This window comes from Seriola dumerili, unplaced genomic scaffold (genome assembly GCF_002260705.1).
Source record: "Seriola dumerili isolate Sdu_G_001 unplaced genomic scaffold, Sdu_1.0 BDQW01000025.1, whole genome shotgun sequence".
Lineage (NCBI taxonomy): Eukaryota > Metazoa > Chordata > Actinopteri > Carangiformes > Carangidae > Seriola > Seriola dumerili.
In genome coordinates, this window is record NW_019174280.1 from 3363884 (window position 1) to 3386819 (window position 22936).

General features: G+C 39.5%; 1 protein-coding gene across 1 annotated transcript; it reads right to left on the minus strand.

The window, feature by feature from the left end:
- Nucleotides 1–16190: 16190 nt before the first annotated feature.
- Nucleotides 16191–22620, minus strand: vgll2 (vestigial like family member 2). Its single transcript, XM_022765075.1, has 4 exons — nucleotides 22468–22620; nucleotides 20536–20782; nucleotides 17960–18457; nucleotides 16191–16261 (listed from the first exon to the last, which is right to left on the minus strand). The coding sequence occupies exons 1-4, from the start codon at nucleotides 22543–22545 to the stop codon at nucleotides 16191–16193; spliced, it is 894 nt and encodes a 297-aa protein (XP_022620796.1). The 5' UTR covers nucleotides 22546–22620.
- Between the last annotated feature and the right edge of the window lie 316 nt (nucleotides 22621–22936).

Here is a 22936-nt window from a genome sequence, read left to right on the forward strand (position 1 = left end):
ATGTGGAGCATAGGGAGCTTTTACCATTTATGGATCTGTCCACACTGTTACAGTTTCCACTTCTCCCCCATTTGAAATTAATGGGAATCAAGTGTGTGGGAGGTAAACAAACCTCAGACCCACGATTTGTTTTACCCCACAGCTGACAGTTCTGGCAGCGGAAGCCTGGATAATAAGAACCACAGCTGTGTTTCCACCCGACTCTGTACCTCCACCTAAACGCAGCACACATTTGGTTGGTCCATTGTGGGCTCTGACAAGCAGATCAACTATTTTAATGATTTATTTAATGTAGCCTGTCACTGGGTTTGTTGATGCAAGTTTTGGTCCAAAGTGTTTGTGTTGTCATCTGGCATTTTGAGACTGAAACAGACAGAAAGACAGAAGTGAATGTCACTGACATTTGGTTTAGGTTTTCTTCATAATGGCAATCCAACATGCACACAATGAAAATATATGAATGCCAGTGCTGGAGTGATATTGTGTTTTTGAGGCTGATATCAGTATTTTTGGATTAAAGCTGCTCAGAGTTTAATTTCTTTGTGGATACTGGGTGAATTTTTCACCTAAAACGTTTTAATCATTTCTTTAGAAAGCCACTGAAACTCATAATAAATAACACCACTGTTTGGAGAATGGTATATGGTGATCTATGATTTATGGTTTAATCAACAACAATAAAATATATCCATATTCTTTTTCTCTTCTGTGTAGAGTAGAATTGCACAAAGTAATGATCCTGTTTCTACCATTGTGTTTGTATGAAACTTTATCTTTAACTGGCAACAAACAGAACCAACCAAAGGGTCCGTGTTTGTCTTCAGTGTCAGTCAGAGGTGGAAGAAATACTCAGATCTTTTACTCAAGTAAAAGTTGTAATGCCACAGTGTTACAAGTATAGCTTTTACTTGTAAGAGTTAATACATATATGCAGAAGTACTTGTTATCCAGAATAGCCCATATAATTAGCCCGTATATTATATAATTGGATTATAATTACTGATGCACTGAGGATCAATCACTTAAAGGTGATGCTAATTTTAATGTACTATAAATGGCCTGCTGCGTAGCTTGTTCATTTCCCCCTTGGGATCAATAAAGCCTTATCTTAACCTGTAAGTAGAATTTATTTGTTGATCACATTTCGTATTATCAATCTGAATCTGCAAAGTAAACAGTGATTTAAGTGATCATAAATGTAGTGGAGTAAAAAGTAAGAAAAAAAAGTAGTGAAGCAGAAGTACGAAGTATCAGAAAATGTACAGTTGGGTCCAAAAGTCTGGTACCGCTTTCCCATTCACCTGAATGGGAATAAAGTAAGTAAATACTACTGGTGTGAGCACCCACGTCTTTTATTTATTTATTACCAAAGTAGCAACTACTCTTCCTGGGGTCCACTCAAGTTAACATTACATCATAATGCAAAACAATAATGTAAGTTAAAATCAAAGACAAAAGGGAACAAGACAATAACGACAAAAACAAACAACAGCACAACTGACATTAATAACAAATGCATTATCTGAACAGTCAGTCAAACATTTGATACAGCTCAAAAACAACAGCAGTACCACTAAAACATACAGTGACTGAAGAAAAGAACTGTGGCCTGTTGTGACGGGTCGCTGGAACTGGAACATCATGGGCACAGAAGCTGTTCATATTTGCTGTGCAGAAATTAAAATGTATATAGTACGAGTTAAAGCAACGTACAAGATTATGAAAAATGATTGTGTGGGCCCAGCTTTATAAGTTCAAGGTGACATAAGAAACAGAGACCTGAGGTACAACAAATGGCAGATTTAATTCATACCCTGATGGTTTATTGCAAATCAGCAGATTCAGCTAATAAAAATTATAATGATATTTCAGTTAACCTGGAATTTCACAGCAAGTGCAAAAAATATTTCAGTTGTTTGTTGTGATTGCCAAAGGCTTCATGGCGTAAATGGTCTTTATTCTGTGTAAGTGTGTTATCCTCTATTTCCCCCTCTCTCTCTCTCTCTCTCTCTGTTCATCACGCTTTCCCTCCTTCTCTCTTGTGTCTTTCTTCTCACCACAGGAACTGTAGCAAACCGTGGTGGAAATGCGGGGAATGCCGCAGAACAGTGAGGAGGATTCACTTTGCATTGTTAAAGGGCTGTTCCGCTCCGTCTCTCCTGTAAGCATCGTCCAGGGAGGAGAGAAACCCGATAGCCTCACTTAGCTCTGATCTGCTCTAACTGCAGAGATCATAGAGTGAAGGATGGAGGGATGAAGGGGCAAGAGGGACAGAGGAGGTACAGGTATATACACTGAGACTGAGGAGTAGAAATGGAGGCTTTTCTTTTACTGTGAAGAGATGTTAAACATTGTATGCTGTCATGTCGAGATAAAAATGAATGTCAGGCGCATACCAGACTTCCTGACAGTAGACAACATAAACTGCCTGTTAGTCGTCGCTTCAGTATTTTTCAAACTTGACATGATACTGGTAGATATAGAACGTAAAGTGGAAGTAAGACAAAAGCATTCGTTTAAGATTCCCTTTGAAAACTTGTTTTGGTTTTATTCCCTGTATATTACTTTTCATTTGTTTTCTCTATGTGTTCTCATTGATTTTATATTGCAAACAAAAATAAATAAACCCTTAAAATGATATCCTTGAACATATATATTTATTATCAACCTGTGATGTCTAAAGAAGAATTTTGTGTGATTTGATGTTTGTTGTATTGACTTTCCCTCCCTCAGGGCTCCTCAGAAGCGACACGCCTCAACTTGTCGCATCGAGCTACTGGTTTTCAGGACTAGAGGAGAGAAAGCAGCTGCTACTGAAAACAGGGTGGATGGTGAGAGGTGAGACTGATGCATATACTAAATGTGGCATAAAACCAAAACAATGAGCTAAAAGAAAAAAAAAAGTAAAAGCTGCAGGGTCAGTGATTATTCTTTGTCAGCCTGTTACTACAAGTGACCCCTTTCATGTTGAATGTAGTCATTTGATTGATTGTTAATACAAAAATATTGATTCATGCATTCATTTATTAGCACGATTCCTATATAAAATTACATCTTCTTGGTGTGTGAGCTGATGTAGCTCCAAAGCCCTGATAATGCGTGGATCTAGCCGAATTTATTTATATTTAAAAATACATGTTTCAGGAAATGTACTTGTGACTGGATTATACAATGAGTAAATGTTTAATTTATGTATTTGTCAGAAATGTAAAGTGTGCACTTGTGGTGACTCCAGCATTATTAATCTGTTTTATGGTTGTGTTTAGACTCTCACAGCACTTCAGGGTTCAGGTTAGGGAAAAGATCCTCCTCTGGTTTAATGCAGAAAAAGTTCACAGTGTAAAATTTTGTAAAATTGAATAAACCTGATAAAAACATGATGTCAAGAAGTGTTTGCAAAAATGAAATGAATCACAGAAACTTTCATGGCACTTTTTTTTTTTTGGCGCCACGAACAAATACACCCACCTTAGGTTCACCTCTGGTAGTCGTGACACTTTCCTTTAGTCATAAACCCACTTAAGTGAGGTTTCATGATGGAGAGGCCCGCTGCAGCTGCCTCATTTTCACCCATTTAGAGGTGAGGGTGCATCACTCTTCCTCCCTTCTTCCCCCCATTTACGCGTTCTCCTGTAAGCCTCTTGATCTTATCCACCGTTTCATTCATTCGTTTTTCGGACCAATTTTCTGCAACCTTTTATTTTCCTGCAACACAACAGGACAGGGCGAAGAAGAGATGTGTGTATGTGTGTGTGTGTGTGTGTGTGTGTGTGTGTGTGTGTGTGTGTGTGTGTACACATAAGAGCTGCTGTTTTGCTGTTTGTCAGCTTTCCTTCCTTTACAAATTTTTATTTTTCTCCTCTCTTTTTTTTTTTTATACCTTCTCTTACCACCTGAGCCTCTTGACAGGACAGCAGTTTTTAGCCAAAGTGAAACTAAATTGTTTCAGGGCAAGATTTTATGTTGTAAAGCTTTTGTCAAAACAACCCATGAGCACAAAACTTTCATCCATTCATTAATGACATTTTATGTATTAGTATAAAAAAATCTAGTGTAAAAATCTTGCAATATTGCAAAAACTAATGAACTCACATTTCTTTAATTTGTGCATAAAAAAACAGAGTAAAAAAAAGCTGTACACTCAAAACTAAATCTTGCAATATTGCAAAAACATTGATTATGCTTGACTGCTGTGGAAAATTCAATTAAAGGGACTATTAGTTTTCTCTTCCACCGGACGTGATTGTCCCTTGACAAGAGAGGATAGAATACACCCTCTGAGCAGCGCTGCTTCTTCAGGGCAGTTTAGAGGCTACAGTGAGTTGAGTGAGGAGATGGGTTCATAGACGTTGCTTTGAAGCGCAGAGTGAGCTGCTCCGCCGCCACCATCTTGGCGCTGCCTGACTTCGCTGAACTCCCGCCTAATACAAAAATGGGCAAAGAGGTAGGGCGCCTGTGGAGCTGAGACTTCAGTGCATGGTGGTTTGCGGCAAGCATACACTCACCCACCACCCACCCCACCCTTCAAAGAGGTCACGCCCTCAATTATGTATAACTTTAAGCCTTAATAAGATATAACCAAGTGAGTTATATAAACAGTTGCCATGAAGGAGGAAATTCACTCTAGAGACCAAAACTGTTTTTGTACCAGGCTGTAAACATGTTTATTTCTGCTGTAAAGTTGTACAATTTAACATGGGAGTCTATAGGGATCGACTCACTGTTGGAGCCAGATTCTAGTGGTCATTAGAGGAACTGTAGTGTTTGGTACTTCCATGTTGGCTTCATTTTTCAACCTCAGAGGTTGCTGATTGGACGGGCCATAGCCATCTGGTTAGCATGCTAACTTCCGTAAAAGAAGAGACGTGATAGAGGCAAGAGTTGGCATTGCTTTCCACCACTGGAGACAGCTCTTGGTGAATTAAAGATTGAAGTTTGAAGCTGAACTTTAAATTAGTATAAACGCACAACCATTTGATTCATTCAATTTTCAAACAATTATAATAAGACTACTATTAGGGGGTTGTAGGTCAACGGTCAATGTTGTAAACCTGTCAGTTCTTACGGCTGACTGAAGAACTGTCATATTATCTGCATCATCCCAGCCATCTGCAGGTCCAAATTCTATTTTTCCCCTTCCAGCTTTCCATCCAAAATAGAATTGCACCAAGTAACGCCGCCTTTCTCTTCATGTCAACATTGTTGAGGATGCAGCCATCTTAAATAAACTTTATTGGAATTTTCATTGGGTAAATTCGATTAGGGTTCCAACCAGGGGCTGGTTTCACAAAGATAGACTTTGACTATGACTTACATATAACAGGTCAGACTTCAGACAGCCGTCTAAATTCATCCGTTGCACCAAGCAGGTTAGTTCTTGACTATCCGCTGGACTGCGGAACAATCAATTCTGGTTAATTAAGCCTTTTTTAAAAAAGAAAAAATGGCCGACCGAGGAACCACATCCAACCGTTCAGCTCTGTTTACCCCCCTGGAAAATGTTTGTTTTTTGGAGGAAGTCTTCATTTTTGTGAAACGGTCTTATTCGAATCAGATTAATCTATGAGCAAAATTAAGACTGGACCAACACTTCAAACCACTCTAAATATCTTTATGAAACAGGCCTCTGATAAACTGATAAACAAAAGATACACAAGGCCAACAACTGCCATCATGATATTATCATATGTGTATTATTAACACAATATTAATATTTAATTTTTTTAAGTATCACTGGTATATCACGACACCCCTTGTTTGAAATAAAACTTCTAAAGGTTAAAATTCTACCATACATTAATTTTATTTGGAAATTTGGGCTTTTAAACTTGAAAATTGTTTCAGTTCTTAGTTTGAAACATGTTCACAATGGAAAAATGAGTAAGTGATATAAAATATCAGCATGCCGACCAAAACACAAAAAAAAACATAATATAGAGCAATAAAGTGAAATCAGACTTCATGTTTAGCATCATCATTTTAATAAAAACTCTGATTATGTGTGTGAGAGCTGATGTAGCTCAGAAATGATCTCCCTCTCAAAAATGCATGTGGCTCGTGTGTGTGACTGCCAGCCACTCAGTTTATTTGAGTACTGGGAATGAGTGTGTTGTTAATGTGCAGTAAATGTGGTAGCAAGTTGCTCTGGAGCTCAGAGGAATTAACAGGCTTCACATTCCTCAGCAGGCTATCAGGACTTTAGAGGGGCGGATGGGACCAGAGAGATGAGTGGGATTGTGTTGATGAGATGAAATGGATCTGTTGATCCCAGTGGAGGAGCTGCATTGCTTCAACAGCAAACAGCAGGTCGTCGAATATATATAAAAATCTAATGAGAAAATGAAGAGAATTAAATAAAACCAACAATCAATTTATATACTTCAATTCATTCAATCTGAAAACTGTAGGAAAGTGCATTTAAATAGGTAAAAATACAATTGTTACTTGGAACTTTTACTGATAAAAGTTTAGAATCTGCTCTGCTCTTTAAGTAATTTTAAGTAATATTGATTTTCTGCCTTTCATCTTTCACAAAGAGGATAACCCTCATTTAAAAACTATGATACTGTATGTACTGTAATTTCATGGTGCCTCTACTAATCAATAGTTAATTTGATATTTTAAAAGTTGTTTAAAGTTATAATCCGAGTTTGAGCGAGGAATGGTCCTGGTAACATCAATAGACTGTGTATAAAGATAGATGGAGACTCTGTCATGACGTTACCCATAGGTTTCTGATGAGCGGTTCTGAAGTTCAGAGCATGCTCCCCCGCTGTTGCCATCTTGGCAGTGCCTGACTTCACTTAACTCCCAGCTAACCTGCAGATATTCATGTAACAGCTCATAGTGGGTGCTCCTTCTTATCCCACTACTTCCTTAATTTTCAAGAAATTTCCAATCAGAAAATGACCATGTCTTATTTTTGAAGAATTTTTGATGAACAATCCGATCAGTGCTAACCCTTGCGACAAATAGACTACATTGTTTTTCCTGCATCCCTTTTTTCGCCAGTTGAATGCTGAATGTTGAAAAAAAATGGGGACTAATGTCATGTAAATGTTAGAGGAAAAGAGGAAACTGTTTTAGAAGATGAGCAGGCATCAAGTATATCTTTAATAAAATCAACAGGAAAAATCATGAGCTCTCCACAGATCTTAAGGTGAAATTCATTCCATCATTTGTTGATCAAAATGAGAAAAAAATCTTAAGGATATATTTGTAAGAAATTCAACGGGAAACAAGTATTTCGCAATGATTTCTCAAATAAAGAAAAGAATCTCTGTCACCAATAACTCGGTTCTATTAGTCATAGATAGAAAAATCAATCAATTCCTAGAAGACCGCCTAAAGCAAAAGCATTGAAATGTACAAAAACCAGTGCTTCAACTGTGTGATCCAGATACAACAGTGATAGCAATTTAGTGAAATAAAGTGATGAATCAGTGCACGAATTCCCGCTCTGGGCTTTGATTAAAGAGTAGCTCTTGTCCTTAACCTTAGCCCCGTGTTTCACACAATTAGCACAGCTTCATACCTTCCTATTCTGCTGGAGAACTGAATTAACTAACCACTGCTTTGTGAAAAGATGTATTGTTGTTGATGGGTGTTGTTTTCTTTTTTTAATCAATCCAGAGAGCAAAAAGAGAAAAGATATATAAGAAAAATAATCAGGAGAAGGTGTATTTCATAATACTGACAGCAACAGAGAGACGGCACCTCTCCACCCTTCTTTTGTCCGTCGACGCTTGAGTCAGAAGCTGATATTAATCTACAGCTGTCTCGCTCTCAGCTGAAACAAATTCACACACACACACACACACGCCATGGAGCTTCTGAGAAACAGAACATATGGCTGAAATTGACAGTCTTTTGTTTGAGTCTGTGGTTTTCTTCCATCTCCCTCCTGTCTCTCCCTTTCTCTGAATCCTCTAATGTTAAACCAACTCCACAATTCTGTCTGCAAACAATAGTCAGGTGCCAATATGAACACTGAAAGAGGTTTTACTTACTTATTCAAGTTAATGAGGCGTCAGTGATCCGAGTGTAAAAGCTGAAGTCTTTTTAGTGTGAAATTCCTTCTTTTTGTTCCTATCAGTCCACTGTAGCTCAACAACAAAGAGACACACAAAAGAATTTTGCACTAAAAAACTTTAGATATACATTCATTCATTTTATTAACTCACATTTTTTTTTAATTTGTGCATAAAAAAACTGAGTAGAAAAAAGCTGTACACTCAAAACTAAATCTTGCAATATTGCAAAAACATTGATTATGCTTGACTGCTGTGGAAAATTCAATTAAAGGGACTATTAGTTTTCTCTTCCACCGGACGTGATTGTCCCTTGACAAGAGAGGATAGAATACACCCTCTGAGCAGCGCTGCTTCTTCAGGGCAGTTTAGAGACTACAGTGAGTCGCTATCGGAAAGGGAGAGACGGCCTCATAGATGTCACCCACAGGAGTGAGCTGCTCCGCCGTCACCATCTTGGCGCTGCCTGACTCCGGCTGAACTCTGGGCTAATAGAAAAATGGACAAAGAGGTGGGGCGCGTGTGGAGCTGAGACTTCAGTGCATGTTGGTTTGTGGCAAGCATACATTCACCCACCTGTCATTCAAAGAGGCAACTCCCCCAATTCTACACAAATTTAAGCCCTATTGAAATGTGAGGTGACAGGTGAGTTAATGAAGTTCACGAAGGAGGAAATTAGCTATAGAGACCAAAACTGTTTTTTGTACCAGGCTGTAAAGTAACATGGGAGTCTATGGGGATTGACTCACTGTTGGAGCTAGTGGTCATTAGAGGAACTGCAGTTTTTGGTACTTCCGTGTTGACTTCATTTTTCAGCCTTGGAGGTTGCTGATTGGACGGGCCATTGCTAGCATTGGCGTTGCTTTCCACCACTGGAGACAGCTCTTGGTGAGTAAAGGATTGAAGTCTGATGCTGAACTCTAGACTGGTGAATTAACAATATGCATTTTAAACTAGTGAGAACTTTTCAAGACTTTCAACTTTTCAACAATTCAAGAGACTGAAAAGAAACTGATTCTTCTTTCAGGTGTTTTAGTCCCTCACAACACCTGATTTTTATTTGTGTTCTCCAGCCCATATAAAATGTGATCATCGTAAGGTCAGGTTTCTTGTTTCAGGGCATGAAAGATTGGTTGATACAGTGACATCATCCACATTACAGACCTGGCTGAGTCTCTTGATATTTTTCATAAGTTTTTAATTATATTTCTGTAGTTTTGCCCAGCACTCCTCAGCAAGTCAACTTAAGAAATACAGGGATACACGGTCTTGACACATACAGCTTTACAAGAGAGTCCATTAGAATAAGAAATACGAGCAGTTTGTTTAGATACAGTGAATGTGGTGTCAGTCAACTTGATTCCTGGGTGATAAAAAAAAATAAAATCTGCACATAATGACTTTGGAAGGACATTTTATTGTTGTTAAACAATATGTAATTCCTGTCAGTTATTTCCAATGTGTCACTAACACATGGACATAACTCTGTTCTTGGGTAAATATGTTTTCGAGGTTGTCGTCATTGTCGAGTTATTTGACTTTTCTGTTGATTGCTCATCAACAGCACTTGGAATGACAATGCTGAGTTCACGCTGCATTTTAACCCACTAAACATTTGTTTCGCACACACAAAGTGTTACAGAACAGGCATCTTTAAAAGATGGTAACCTAAATAACAATACCTATATATTTTTTTTTGCTTTAAGCTTCCATGATCAGGTGACTCCTATCCAGTTAGGGACTTCATTATTTGTAAACGTCATGATGTTTGTGCAATATTTCATTCCATTTTATCACTTCTGACATGTATGTATGTTGTTTTGCATTTCCCATGTGTACTTGCATGGCAAAGCACACAGGCTTGCTCCATTAGATGCCATTGTAAGCTTGGAGTTTCCCTCTTTTCATATGTTTGTCCAGTTCAAAGTCTACTTAGCATCTTAGTGTAAGCTTAGCTTTATTATGAGATAGTTGCATTTCCTGTAAAGTGTGCAGAGACTTCTATTCTCCACATTTGATTTTTTATTTATTTTTTTTTTATTCTGTGTGGCAGTTTTGGACATTAGCATTGTGTTGTGAGCTTCATGATCTTTTCAAAAGAATTACTTAATGTGAAATCACAAGTCACAACAGCTGGAGCTACTACAGAGGATTGTATTGAGATTGTGAAGTGTTGTTGTTTTACTCAGGCTGTTCTCACTGTTGCAACAGAAAAACATGTGACACTAATTAGGGGAAAACTACCCACATATCTCCCGGTATTTTCACCAAGTCCGAAGCTTTATGTTCTACTCATGTTTTTTCCAAAATGTAACAAAAATTTGCACATTTAAAAGGGATTAGAAACTTTGCAGCATGGATAATCTAGCTCATCACAAACAAGTCCTTTCAGTCTGAGCACCTTCTGTCAACTTAGTTGGCTACTCATGCCAGCCAGGGACAATGTTTGAATACGCAAAAAGACAAAAGATTTTATCAGTCAAGTGTCATGTCACAAATATGCATTTTTTTATTATAATCCACAAAATTATTTAAAGTCTTATGGAAAATGGCTTTAAGTTATTAACAGGCTCCATAAAAGTGATCATTCGCTACGTCTGCACTCTGCCTGTGTAAAGAGAAGGATAAAAGGACCACAAGTGTAAAAACTGATCATTTTTAGAGCTGATACAGCAGGTGGATGTCCAACCATTCCAAGTCTAAGTGTCATGACACTAAGCATGGACAAAACATAAGCCAAAAACAGGTCCTCTGGATGGTGTGTTTGAATGTGGAATTTCACAAAGCAATAAAAACATCAGTGACCCTGAACATTCAGTGAATGGCTTTTTATCGCCGAGGTCGAGAGCTGTCAGATGTTCATCGGCGGACCGGTATTATGAGGAATATGACACTGATTCTCTGATCGACGTTCAATGAATTTCATGGTAGAAAACTCCATCACAGGTTCATTTAGTCTGGCGGTTTAGACCTACTTTCAGGCTCACCAAACTCCATAAAAGAATCGCAAACATTTGAATTTGTAGAGCAAAACTAACAGGACATTCGAAGAGAGAAATGTAAATCGAATCTTGGTCTGGATACATCACTCACTGTCCTGACAAAAAGTTTGATCAGTCAGAATAAGTGAATAGATCTGTGTAGGTAGAACGTGGTCGGACTCTGATTCTGCAAATAAGTCAGGTTTTCAGTGCTGTGTGTTTGTTCAACTTTGAAATCTCAACATTAAGGGGTGAGGTGGGGCTTGTAGCGATGAACCCACAGAGAATTATCACCTGAATCTGTGGCTGTGTTCGGCTTTACACAGCTTTATAGTGAGTTTCAGCTCATTGTTTAGCTTTCTGGACCACAACTTTACTGTTTTGATTCACCCTCATTGTTTCATAGCGTCGTTTCCAGAGAAAATGCCCTAAAAACCCACTGTATGCTATCTGCTCAGCAGCAAACAGCAGTCAGACTCAGTGAGAGACTAGCTGGTGAACACAGCTGAGAATTTAACAGCTAAATAGCCAGATATTTTTTGGTGGAGATCAAAGACGGAGCTAAAACTGAATGAATATTGGACTTCTACTCATCAGGTGGCTGGAAACACAACTCCCAATGAATAACATTGTTGAGTTCATGATATGATCATGATATGTTATTTTTTAGTTCACAACTTGTTTCTACTTCCCCAATACATACAATATACCTGAATAAAAACCTACGCGGCGATGGGGCCCGCGAATAAGCTACAGATAGAGACTGTCCTCCTGCACCAGCAGCTTATTATGACCCACTTAGATTTTATTGTTAGGTGTTAGTGGTCGAGTCTGTATTAGGAGGTCAGGGTGGCTGGGTGGATAGACAAATCAAGGGACTTTGTTTATTTCCTGTTTGAAACTGAATGTCAACGTTGTTTCTTTTCTTCATGGCCATTTCACGAACTCAACCTTAACCATGATGACGAAGGTCCTCTAATCTTAAGGAAGTACGTGTTTTATCTATGATATTTTTCTAAACCTAACCAAACAGTTTTACTGCCTAAAACTAACCATACCACGACTGTTCTGCAACCTAAACTGTGTTTTATTATTGTTAGCATCATGGCAAAGGTCCGGTACACCAGCCTATTACCAGGCTCCTATGGGTCATATGCAAGAGTAGGGACAAACAACCTGTTTGGTGGTTAGGTTGCCTGTGCATCTGTACCATTTCTTCTTCTATTGTAACAGTGTTTCTGAGTTAAATAAACAGACAAATAAGTAAAATTGAGGGTATAATGGGAGCGTAGCAAAACCTAACTCAGTGGTAAAACTATACTTTAACTGTTTTTATTGTATTTCATAGATTAAGATTTCCCTTTTTTTTCAGCCTTTGCTTCCAAAAAAATGACCAGGTTCACCTTTGAGCACGACAGTGCTGTTACTTTATAGTTACAGGCATACAGCAAATACATACAAAGACTTTACACTGGAGTGAGATCAACAGAAACAATACTTTAGGCAATATATTAATATATTCACATAGAACACTGCTGCATGCTGGGACTGCTGATTTACAGAAGGCCTGTGTACCTGGAAGAAATGAAGAGATGACGAAATAGTTCATATCACAGTTTCACATGAACGGCTGCAGCATCCGTCGAGTAGAGTCACACACAAACACACACTCTCAAATGATTGTTTTACGATACTTAAAAGGACCTTTGTTAGCTATATCGAATGATTTCTTTATTATTGAACTTCTTTACGTAAATTATTATTATTATTATTATTATTATTATTTAATAAAAAACACCAAAAACTTGTGAAATTTATCAAGTAACTAAATATTGTTTGTGCTCACATTGTTTGTCTCTATGCAATGAACTCTAAATCATCCAGAAAATATTAAAGACACGTCACTTATTTCAGTCAAATACAATTTACATGAAGGAATTGTTCATTACATAAGGAGGAAGTTTGGGTTAAAAAGTGTTGGCACGAAGGTGTTACGGGCCTGTCAGTAATTGAACATTGATCACTTTATAATCGAACTGTACGTGTATGAAAATGTTTGTTCCTAGTCAGCTGGTTGCCTAACAGCGAATGAATGTGCCAGTGATTAAAAAGCATGAATGAAACGGCTCATACTGATCCGCAAATGCGAGCACATCTTTTAGTCAAAGGCAGAGGGACAGAAGAAAATATCTGCCAGCAGGAAAATTCATTGGTTTTGGTCTTTTCAGAGGATTTGTTGATAAATAAAAGATAATGCCAGCATTATCATTTAAGACTAATCTTAATGACTAATACTAATCTAGACCTAATCCCAATTATTATCAAATCCCAAAAAATGAGTAGCCACCGGCTGAATTTTCTTCGTCTTTCTGTGCTGATTTGGTCCTTGTAAGTATAGAAATATTGATGTATCCTGTGCGTACATACACACTAACAAACTACTATTTGACAGGTGTGTGTGTATGTATATGTGTGTGTTAGTGTGTGTCTCCACTGCTCTCTGCTCCCTTATATCACACCAGTTGTCCCAGTGGAGCAGGATCCACCTCGCACTAAATGCTCCCTTTATTAAGTTCATAGGCCTGGCTTGAACACTGCACAGGGGGACTGTGTGTGTGTGTGTGTGTGTGTTGTGTGTGTGTGTGTGTGTGTGTGTGTGTTGTGTATGTGTGTGTGTGTGTGTGTGTGCGTGTGTGTGTACTGAGTTGAAGAGCAGTTGTCGTTGACAGCTGCAGGGGAGCAGGCGAGAAAGAGTCAAGTGGCTTCAAATAGCCGTCGTTCTCCTCATTCATCAGAGGGACCCCTCCTCTCTCTCTCTCTCTCTCTCTCTCAGCAGCCATTGGTGTGAGGTTTATATTTCTCTTGTTGACACAGCCATGGAGATGTGTGTTTTTTTTGTTGTTTTTTTTTTTTTTAAATATCTGCTTTCACCATAAATTGTCCAGGACGGAGCGGGTTAGCACAGTCCGGTCCTCTCGGCAGGTTAAGCGTAGAGACGTGGTGGCGGTGGTTGCTCCAGTTAGCATCATGTTGCTGCTGAGGTGGGCGTCCTCTCATCAACATATTCATCCTCATTGTATCAGCGGCAGGTTAAAGGCTCTGTTCACCCAGTTTGGCCCATTAAACAGTTTTACACTGACCTAAAAGTTGATGATATTCAACAAAGGAAATGGTTTGTTTTTTCAGCAGTGTTTTTGTCAAATGTGCATTTCCCAATCAAAAAAAACAAAAAAACACCTGAGGTTATTGAGGCTATTTCTTTATATATACATATATATATATATCTATATATATATATATATTTGGGACACAGTTGGCTGTTCTCATAACTGTGACATCCGTTATCTTTGTGTAATATAATGACCGAGGAATATGACTAAAACAGGTGTCAACATTGCACAGTGAGGATGTTTCTTTTCTAATTTACAGGTCAAAAGATGTAAAAGATGTAAAGTTAAAACGTTTGAATAAATTTTAAAGCTACAACCTGCAAGTTGTGCAGATTGTAGCTGTTGTAGCTCCGCCCAGCCCTTCACCTACATCCTCGTCGTCTCAGCTAGTGCAGGAATCAGGAGCTTGCTAACCTGTGACTCAGCCACAGCAACGCCTTCCAGCAGCTAATGCTAGCTTGAAGCCTCGTAGACCAGGAGCAGTTCAGTTATTGATTGACAGCCGTGAGCTCCCAACTCTGACCATGGCTCTCTGTGATTGGATAGGAGGCCGAGGCTCAATCCCTGCACCGCTGCTGTTCAATAGGTCGGGGTTAAAAAACAAAAAAGTCACATACTGTAGCTCTGTAGCTTTAAATTAGGGCTGCAAGTAACAATTTTCCGTATCTATTAATCAATCTATTATTTTTCAGTTGAATTCTGTGTATAAACTTTAAAAAATAAAATAAAATAAAATAAGGGAAAATGTCAGATGAGCCGACGGTGACATTTTTTAAATTGCTTGTTTTGTATGACCAACAGTCCCAAAAGTATTGAATCATATAAAACAGAGGAAGAAAATCATGTTTGAGAAGCTTCAAGCAGCAAATTTTTAGTGTCTGATAAAAGACTTAAAAAATTAACTGATTATCAAAATGATTGTCTGTCAACTTTCTGCCCAGCACTAAATTTATTTAGTGCTGGGAAATCTATTTCCGCTCACAGTCCGGACCTCCAACATGAAATATAAATAGAAAATAATACATTTTAACATAGTGGTCAAGACATTATTTGACTCGCAAATCACCAAACCGTGTTGTCAGTGTAACATCTTAATGAGACAACTGTGTCCCAATTCCATACTACATATTAATAGGGTAGGGCACCACTGTATGTAGAAACTGCAATAGTACAATGTGAACAAAACTTAATGTTAAGAACGTTCTGTACTGACGGGAATGGAAGCAGTACAGTACGCACCTCGATGGATGTTGGTCAAACTGCAAACACTTAACAATATTCTGTGTTTTTTTTTCTTTTAAAGACCTTCCTGGAGCTGTGTCACCAGTCTATTTAAAAAATTTTTGCAGCTGTCAGCAGCTCCCCCGCTTCACTTGTGCACTGCATTGTGGGGCAACTGCACAGTCATAAATCAAGAGGATTCAGCGTGCGTAGAGTTTATTAACCTGCTTAGAGTTTGTACATCGTATGGAATTGGGACACAAAAGTAGTTTGTAGCCGGTTGCTTGAAAAACCTGTGAAATCATGACTTGAATATATTTTGATGTCACTTGAAAACCATGCAAAACTGTTTAACTTTTACTGTGCCATAACATAATGACCAAGGGATCCATGTAAACCGTGTGTATGTGAAGTGTCTGGACTCCTCCGTCTGCCAGATTCTCGCTGTGCAGCCTCCTCAACACCAACATGGCCTTTCCTCCAGCCATAACACACTCCCAGTGTCTGCAGCCCAGTTGTCCCAGCGAGGCAAGTCCTGCCAAGTCCTTCAAGCGCTCGTCTTTGGAGTTTGACAACACAACATGTGTCTCTGTCCGTCTGTCCCCAGACTTTTTCCAGTTTAGGAATGTTGTCCCTGCCTGTTACAGAAGCACAAAGAGTCTCTGAGTCTTTGTTCACATCCGTCAAGATCAGATCAGATTCTCTTGCTCCTCTCTGCGAGTCCACTTTTCTTTTTTTCTTTTTTTTTTGTTTCCACGCAATCGCTTTTGTATCCGCACTGCCAGCGTTCAGCTCAGCAGGGCTGCGCTGCTGCTGCTGCTGCTGCTGCTGCTGCTGCACAGTCCACCGTAACACAGAGCTGCAAGTAGACCAGAAGCCGTTACAGCACAAAACTGCCGTCACGTTTCTCTGTCAGTCATCCCATAACAGCAGCACAGCAACAGAGTAGAGCAGGGGTGGAGGATAGGAAGAGGCTACAGCTAAAGTAGGAGAGAGAAGGGCTGTGTGTGTGTGTGTGTGTGTGTGCGTGTGAGTGTGTTTGTATTTGTGTGTGTGTGTGTGTGTGTGGTATGAGGAGTCTCTAAAACCAATACAAATCCTTGCTCTTATCCTGTGCCTGTAGACCTGAGAGTAGGAAAGAAAGGAGGAAAAGGAAAGAGAAGGCAGTGGAGGAAGAGGCAAGAATAGAGAGATTAGAATAAGAAGCACAAATGTCTTGTTGATAAAAGCAGGAGGAATTGCCCGAGGCGGAGAGGGGATGAAAGCAGGACCGCAAGAGAAAAGGAAGTTGACAGCTGGTGTTAAGGTGCTGATTGACAGTCAGTTTGTTGCTTCAAACCACTTGTGGTAAGTTGATCTGAGGCAGAGAAGTAGAGCTTTTATTCAATTCTGCTTCTCACACTGAAGCTGTTACTTTCTCACGTGGCCACACTAAATGTATAATGGTGATTTTCCTTTAATCTGATACTGTGAGTCACAGACAAAGAACTTTTTTTTTTTTTTAATTCTAGCCAAATACTACAACAGCTCATTTTATTTTATTAGTTCTCTGAATGATTGTGCTTTTTGACAGGAGGGTTGCCAAGTTCAAAGTCAGCCCAAACAAGCGAGAAAGTTCCAGTGTGTGTCAATGTGGAACAGAGAAAATCTGTTAAAAACAATTGAACAATTCTAGCCTTTTAAAATCAATTAACACATCCCTGTTGTAAGTTCAACCTGTCAATCCCCTAATCTTGTAAATACATGAAATCACAGATTTCCATTCTTTCATCCTGCTTGATCACAATTTTAATTAAATCTAGCTCCAGTCACTGACACTCCATAGATATGCCTGTTCTCTACCTTATAATGTCAGTAACCAGCATCACCCAGTCCCTGTGAGAAACACATGATCAAACATCGACGGAAACTTATACTTATACATCTGCTGCTGTTCTAGACTTTCCAATACTCTCTAAGGCAAAAGAAACTGACACATATCAGATAATTTATGTGGATTAACGCCTGTATTTACACCTTGAGTTACTATAGTGCTACCTGGGTTTGAGTGGAGCAGCTCTCACCAAGAGTAAATCTACCGGAGGCTCCAAACATCCTGGGTACACTGGGAATGGTTGCAAGGTATCGGAACAGCTACAGCTGCTCAGTGCTGGATTCACAACTAAGACAGGTCTATTTCAAAATCTTTCAACTCTTCTTTCCTAGATCAGAGTTCCTAACCTTGTCATTTCGTGACCCCGTTTAAAGCCGAGCGACACCAACTTGCGACACCCTTGTAAAAAGGTCAGAACATCCGGTCCATGCTGGGCTGAGCTGTGAGCGCTTCAGGCAAAAAGTGATTTGAATCATTTTTGGATTCATTTGACCAGGTAAAAAAAATTCACCAAATTTACTTTGCAACCCTACAACAGCCTCTCAGGTGCTATGTTGCTATCCAACAGTCCTGTAAGCTGTCAACTAACAGTTAGTTTTGACCAAACGCTTCCTCTTCCTTCCTCAAATTTGTGATTTTAGTTTTTATAAATAAAATTGACTTGATCTGGAAAATTGACAATACCTGTGTCCATGTTGAGTCCAATTTCTGCTCCGGCTCCGGTGAAGGCCCCACTCCAGCTCGCCCCCGTCCCTGACTCCCCCTTCCCCCTGAGCTCACAGGGTGAGGTGCTGGGCCCCGGTACCGAGCTGCCGGACGTCAGCCGGTGGTGAGGCCTCACTGACGGCACCAACAGCGAGCCGTAGCGCGGGTCGAACGCTGTGCCGTACATCTCGTGAACCCCCGGGCGTGAGTATGCCGAGCTCTGGCTGCCTATAGCGCCCCCTAGCGAGTAAGGGTGGTGGTGATGGTGGTGGTGGTGGTGGGACGGGTGCCAGGTGTCCGGGCTGGGCTGGTGTAGGTGGCTATGCAGGGAGGCGGAGGAGTACGGGTCCCCGGGGAAGGAGAGCTCTGTGTGGGAAGCCGACAGAGCGCTGCCCAGTGTGGAGGAGACCGACGGCTGGTAGGAGCTGTTCCAGAAGGAAGGAGGGAAACTTCGCTGGCTCATCGGGAATGATCCGTCTGAGGAGACAGAAATCCACCCCTTCACTTTACACAGTAAGATCGTTTACTTTCCAAGAAAACCTAAAGTGACTAATTGCAGCACATTCAAGTTAAAAGCCTGGGTTTGAAGTTCATCCTTGACTTTGGGGAAAAAAGCAGGTTGACAGGAATTAACAGGAAATTCTAATGACAATGTCCACCTACTTACTACCTGATCTCTCATTTTAAAACTGTTTAAATGTTTTATTCATCTCTAATTTTACAGAACTAATCTGCAAAAATTCGAATAATCAATTCATCATTTAAAACAAACAGCAAAAGTTCCAGATATTTGCAGTTTTTGACTGTGGGTCAAAAAACAAACAGTTTGAAGACGTCACCTTAGAGATCTGGAAAATTCAGATGACAATTTTTGAGATTACAATTTCCTGAGATTTTATGGACAAAACAATTAGCTGATTATCTGATTATTGAATAATAAAACTAACCCTTAGTTGAGAGTCACTTGAACACAACGCGAGACACAGTATCACTAAAAGGAATATGAAAAAACATAAGTCCTAGGAAATCATGTTAACTGTGCAATGAGTTTAAATTAATCAAAGAAGAGTTGCTAAAAAAAAAATATGCAGCACTCCAAAAATATTTCACACCTCTCCAAGATGAATGATTCCTATTTTTAAATAATTTAAGTCACTTCAAATAATAAAATTTTAAAAATTTGTGGAAAATAATAGTAGCAGCGGCGTGTCGTAGAGACAAGCAAGGCGAGCAGGGCTTGACCAGTTAAAACTAAAAATAGAAATCAGTTAGAATGATACAGAAGTCTGTGTGATGTCTCTCCTTACAACAGATATAAGGAGAGACATCACTTCCACTGTGCTGTCCCATTTTTTTGCGTCTGTCCCGTAAACGATCTGATATTGCCCGTTTGCCTCCATGTTGTACTTTACTGCCCTCTTGTGGCAGCAATGTATTGTCTCTGGAAGCTAGCTTGACTACCGGCCGTTTTATCTCCGGTTTCTGTCGTTGCCTCGGGGGTGCCCATTTCACATTGACTGATCAGAGAGGCGAGCAGCATTTTTTGGACGTTTGCACATTTTACATAAAAATGTTATTTAAACCAACTCACTCACTTTTTTTTTCTACTTTATATTTCAATAAAAAAAAAAAAAAACAAGGCCAGCAGTGAAACTGCCAACTGAGTGTCAAACAAAATACACCTCCTCTCCCTTTTCTGTTACATGGCTGGTAACATATAAAATACAACAGTGCTTACAAAAAGGAAGAAAGGCTGAGGGTCATAAAACACTAATCTCCAGCAGGAACAGACTGACAAAAGACCAACAAGACAAGACCAAAAAAATATATCAGCTGATACATATTATTAATTTCTGCCAAAATAATCTAACTAATCTAAGGATTAGGATTATATTTTTACTTTATTGTTATTGTTCACCTATTTGTAGAATTGATAGTTATTACAAATGTCGTCTATGGGAAAAACTCAACCTCATCTTTTCCTTCTGACACATTTTGGTTCGATGTCCACCTTTTTTTTCCCCACAGTATTCAGAGGTTTTCTGGTTTCAGAGTTTTGGTATTGCCAAATTAAATCTAAATCCTGTTTCAGAGGTTGATCTTCACTGGTATGAAGACACTGGACTGCAGCACAGAATTGGAAACATCAGCCTCAGTCTGAAAAGTGAAACTGCGTTACTTTTGACTGAAATGAATAAATACAGCCATCGCCGGTTGTTGCACTGTAAGTAGTCCTCCTTTTTATATTTTTTATCTTTGCATGAGAATTATTTAATCAAGTGTCACCAGGCAGAAATCTTATGAGAAACCAAGATAAAGCTAGTGGATCCTGGGAAATGATGTTTGCTACAAACAGCCTCAGTCTGTCAGTCAGAAAAAAGAAACAAAGCACAGGAACAATAGAAGAAAAATTTAAAACCTTAAAGGAGGAAGTTAATATCTTATAATGCTCACAATCCTGTGTAGAGGCATTTCCACACTGACGGACATGCAATTAGAGACAACACACACACACACACACACACACACACACATACAGACAAAGACACACACACCTCTTACGGCCTTGTGGCTGCTTGAGGCAGGGTATGCAGTCGTCTGGCTGAGCGCTCGGCTGAAGTGTTCGTCTACCACGGCGCTGATGTCGCCCTGGAAGTAGGTGAAGAGGACGCAGCGGGAGCTCAGGTACTCGGCTCCCGGCGGCAGCTCCTTGTCCTCCTCTTTGATCGCCGGGGGCCCCAGGGGGCCGAGCCGGCTGCCGCTGTCCTGGGGATCTTGCATTTTGGAATACAAGGCCAGTTTCTGGGGAGGATATACAGATGTGCATAGGTTAAGAGAAGTGATTGTATTTGTCACATTCATTTTTTCATAGATGCATTGATTTTAGGTGTTTGCATAGACTGTGACATCGAAACCTCATAAAAATGAATCTACAGAATTTACTTTTCTGAACACTCTCGTGGGAGACTGACAAATAATATAAAAGCATATGACACAATGAGTTTAATACTTAAACATCCACCCAAAGATGTGGTTTTCATTGGACAATAAAAAAAAATAATGCTTTGCTCACAATAAAACTAATTTGATGGATTTGACTTAATGATGAACAATTAATCACTATGTCACTACACAGATATATTAACATGTAAAACACTGTGGTCATGTTCAAACCTTGTAACTTTGCACCAGTCACTATACTGCTGCACACAATGACTGAAAAACCTACAGACTGTTTCACTGCTTAAATTACTGATATGACATAAATCATTGAAGATTTAAGATCATATTATATTATATCAAAACAAGACAAATGCATGTAATAAACTATATATAACAAACTATTTAAAAAAAATCATTGATTAAATAAACAAAACAATTGAAATGTTTATTATCTAATGTGGTGGATAGCATGAGTTGACTGCTGATCCTCGGCTGTTCAGGTGACAAAGTGAGTTTTGGCACTATGTGAAATATGCCTGAATGTTGACTGAGAGGTTTTAAGAGAGTGAAAAAAAGCCCTTTAACAGGTCGCAAAGGCCTCCCAAAAACCTGCTGCAGTCCAGCTACTGACGCTCACAGGCATGCAGTCCTCCAACACGCACTAATGTGACAGTAAAAAGTGGAATTAAAAGGTCTATGGTTCTTTAATATTTGGCCACTAATGCGACAATGAATGTAAAAAAAATAAAATAAAAATAATAACATGCCAATTTTTAAATCTTAAACTAGATGCTTAGTTCAACATTGTAAAATTAGAGAAGGGAATAAATCTTTAAGCGAATTAATAATTGCTGCGGTTGTGCTAGTTATTAAAATAAACCAGGAGACTCTATAAATATCCAGAATACAAATCAGCTTTAAACAAACTCTATAAACTCTTAAAACTAAACAGGCTGTGGGTGTGATTGTATATGACACATGAAATCCATCAATTTCGACTTGAATTCAGCTCAAAAGAGTTTCTAATATTCATTTACTTTTCTAAAATTAGCCTAAAGGGATGGGACAGACAAACTGTTCAACGACAACACTCTTATTTAACATGGAGGAATTATATTATTATCCGTACAAATGCAAACTAAGTGAACCGAAGACCCAAAAGAAAGTTGAACATTCGCTTTAAGCTTTTACGCACCAACCGATCTACCAACAACCTCTCTGCGAGTGGCGCGTTCACACGGTCCATGCTTTGCGTTTTATAGGGTTTTAAGTGTTGAACAACTGGCTGTTTAACACATGTTTAGATATAAAGAGGATACAAAGTGGCGTTAAGGGCTGTAGGAGTTAAATAATTAAAATACAATATCATTAGCTGCTGGTTGTTTGGATAATAGCTGCGTAATCTCCTGAATTTACATGGATTGAAGTTTTGACGGTTCTGAGGACTTTAAAACCTAAACGTTAAAGTTTTCTGTACATTGAATCTGATATAAAGTCTTTGGTGTGGAGATAAGTAGTGTTTATGAAGCATATATGACCCATACCTGGTGGTGATAGGGGCTGTAGGAGCTGAAATAAGGCTGAGGACCAAACACTTGGTACATCACATCCAGGCAGCTCATGGCGAAGAAATCACGAAGAAGAACCAAGCGTCATTGAGAGAGCAGGTCTGTTCAGACGCAGAGGAAACAGCACTAATCCGGGCCGTGGAGAGTCCCTCTCCCTCTCCCTCCCTCTCACTCTCTCTCGCTCTCTCTCTCTCTCTCTCTTTCTCTCTCTCTCTCTCTGCTGCGCCGCTCTGCGCTCTTTACGCACTGCACTGCGGCCGGGCGCAACGGAGGGAACCCCCTTCAGCCTGTTCCTCCTCCTCCCTTCACTCCCCCCTCCTCCTCCTCCTCCTCCCTTCACACCCAACCCTCCTTCCCACCAATCAGAAGCCGAGCTCTACCTCTGCCTTAAGGGACTTAAGAAAAACATTACAAGAACAGCGGCTTTGAAGCCAAATATCTGATT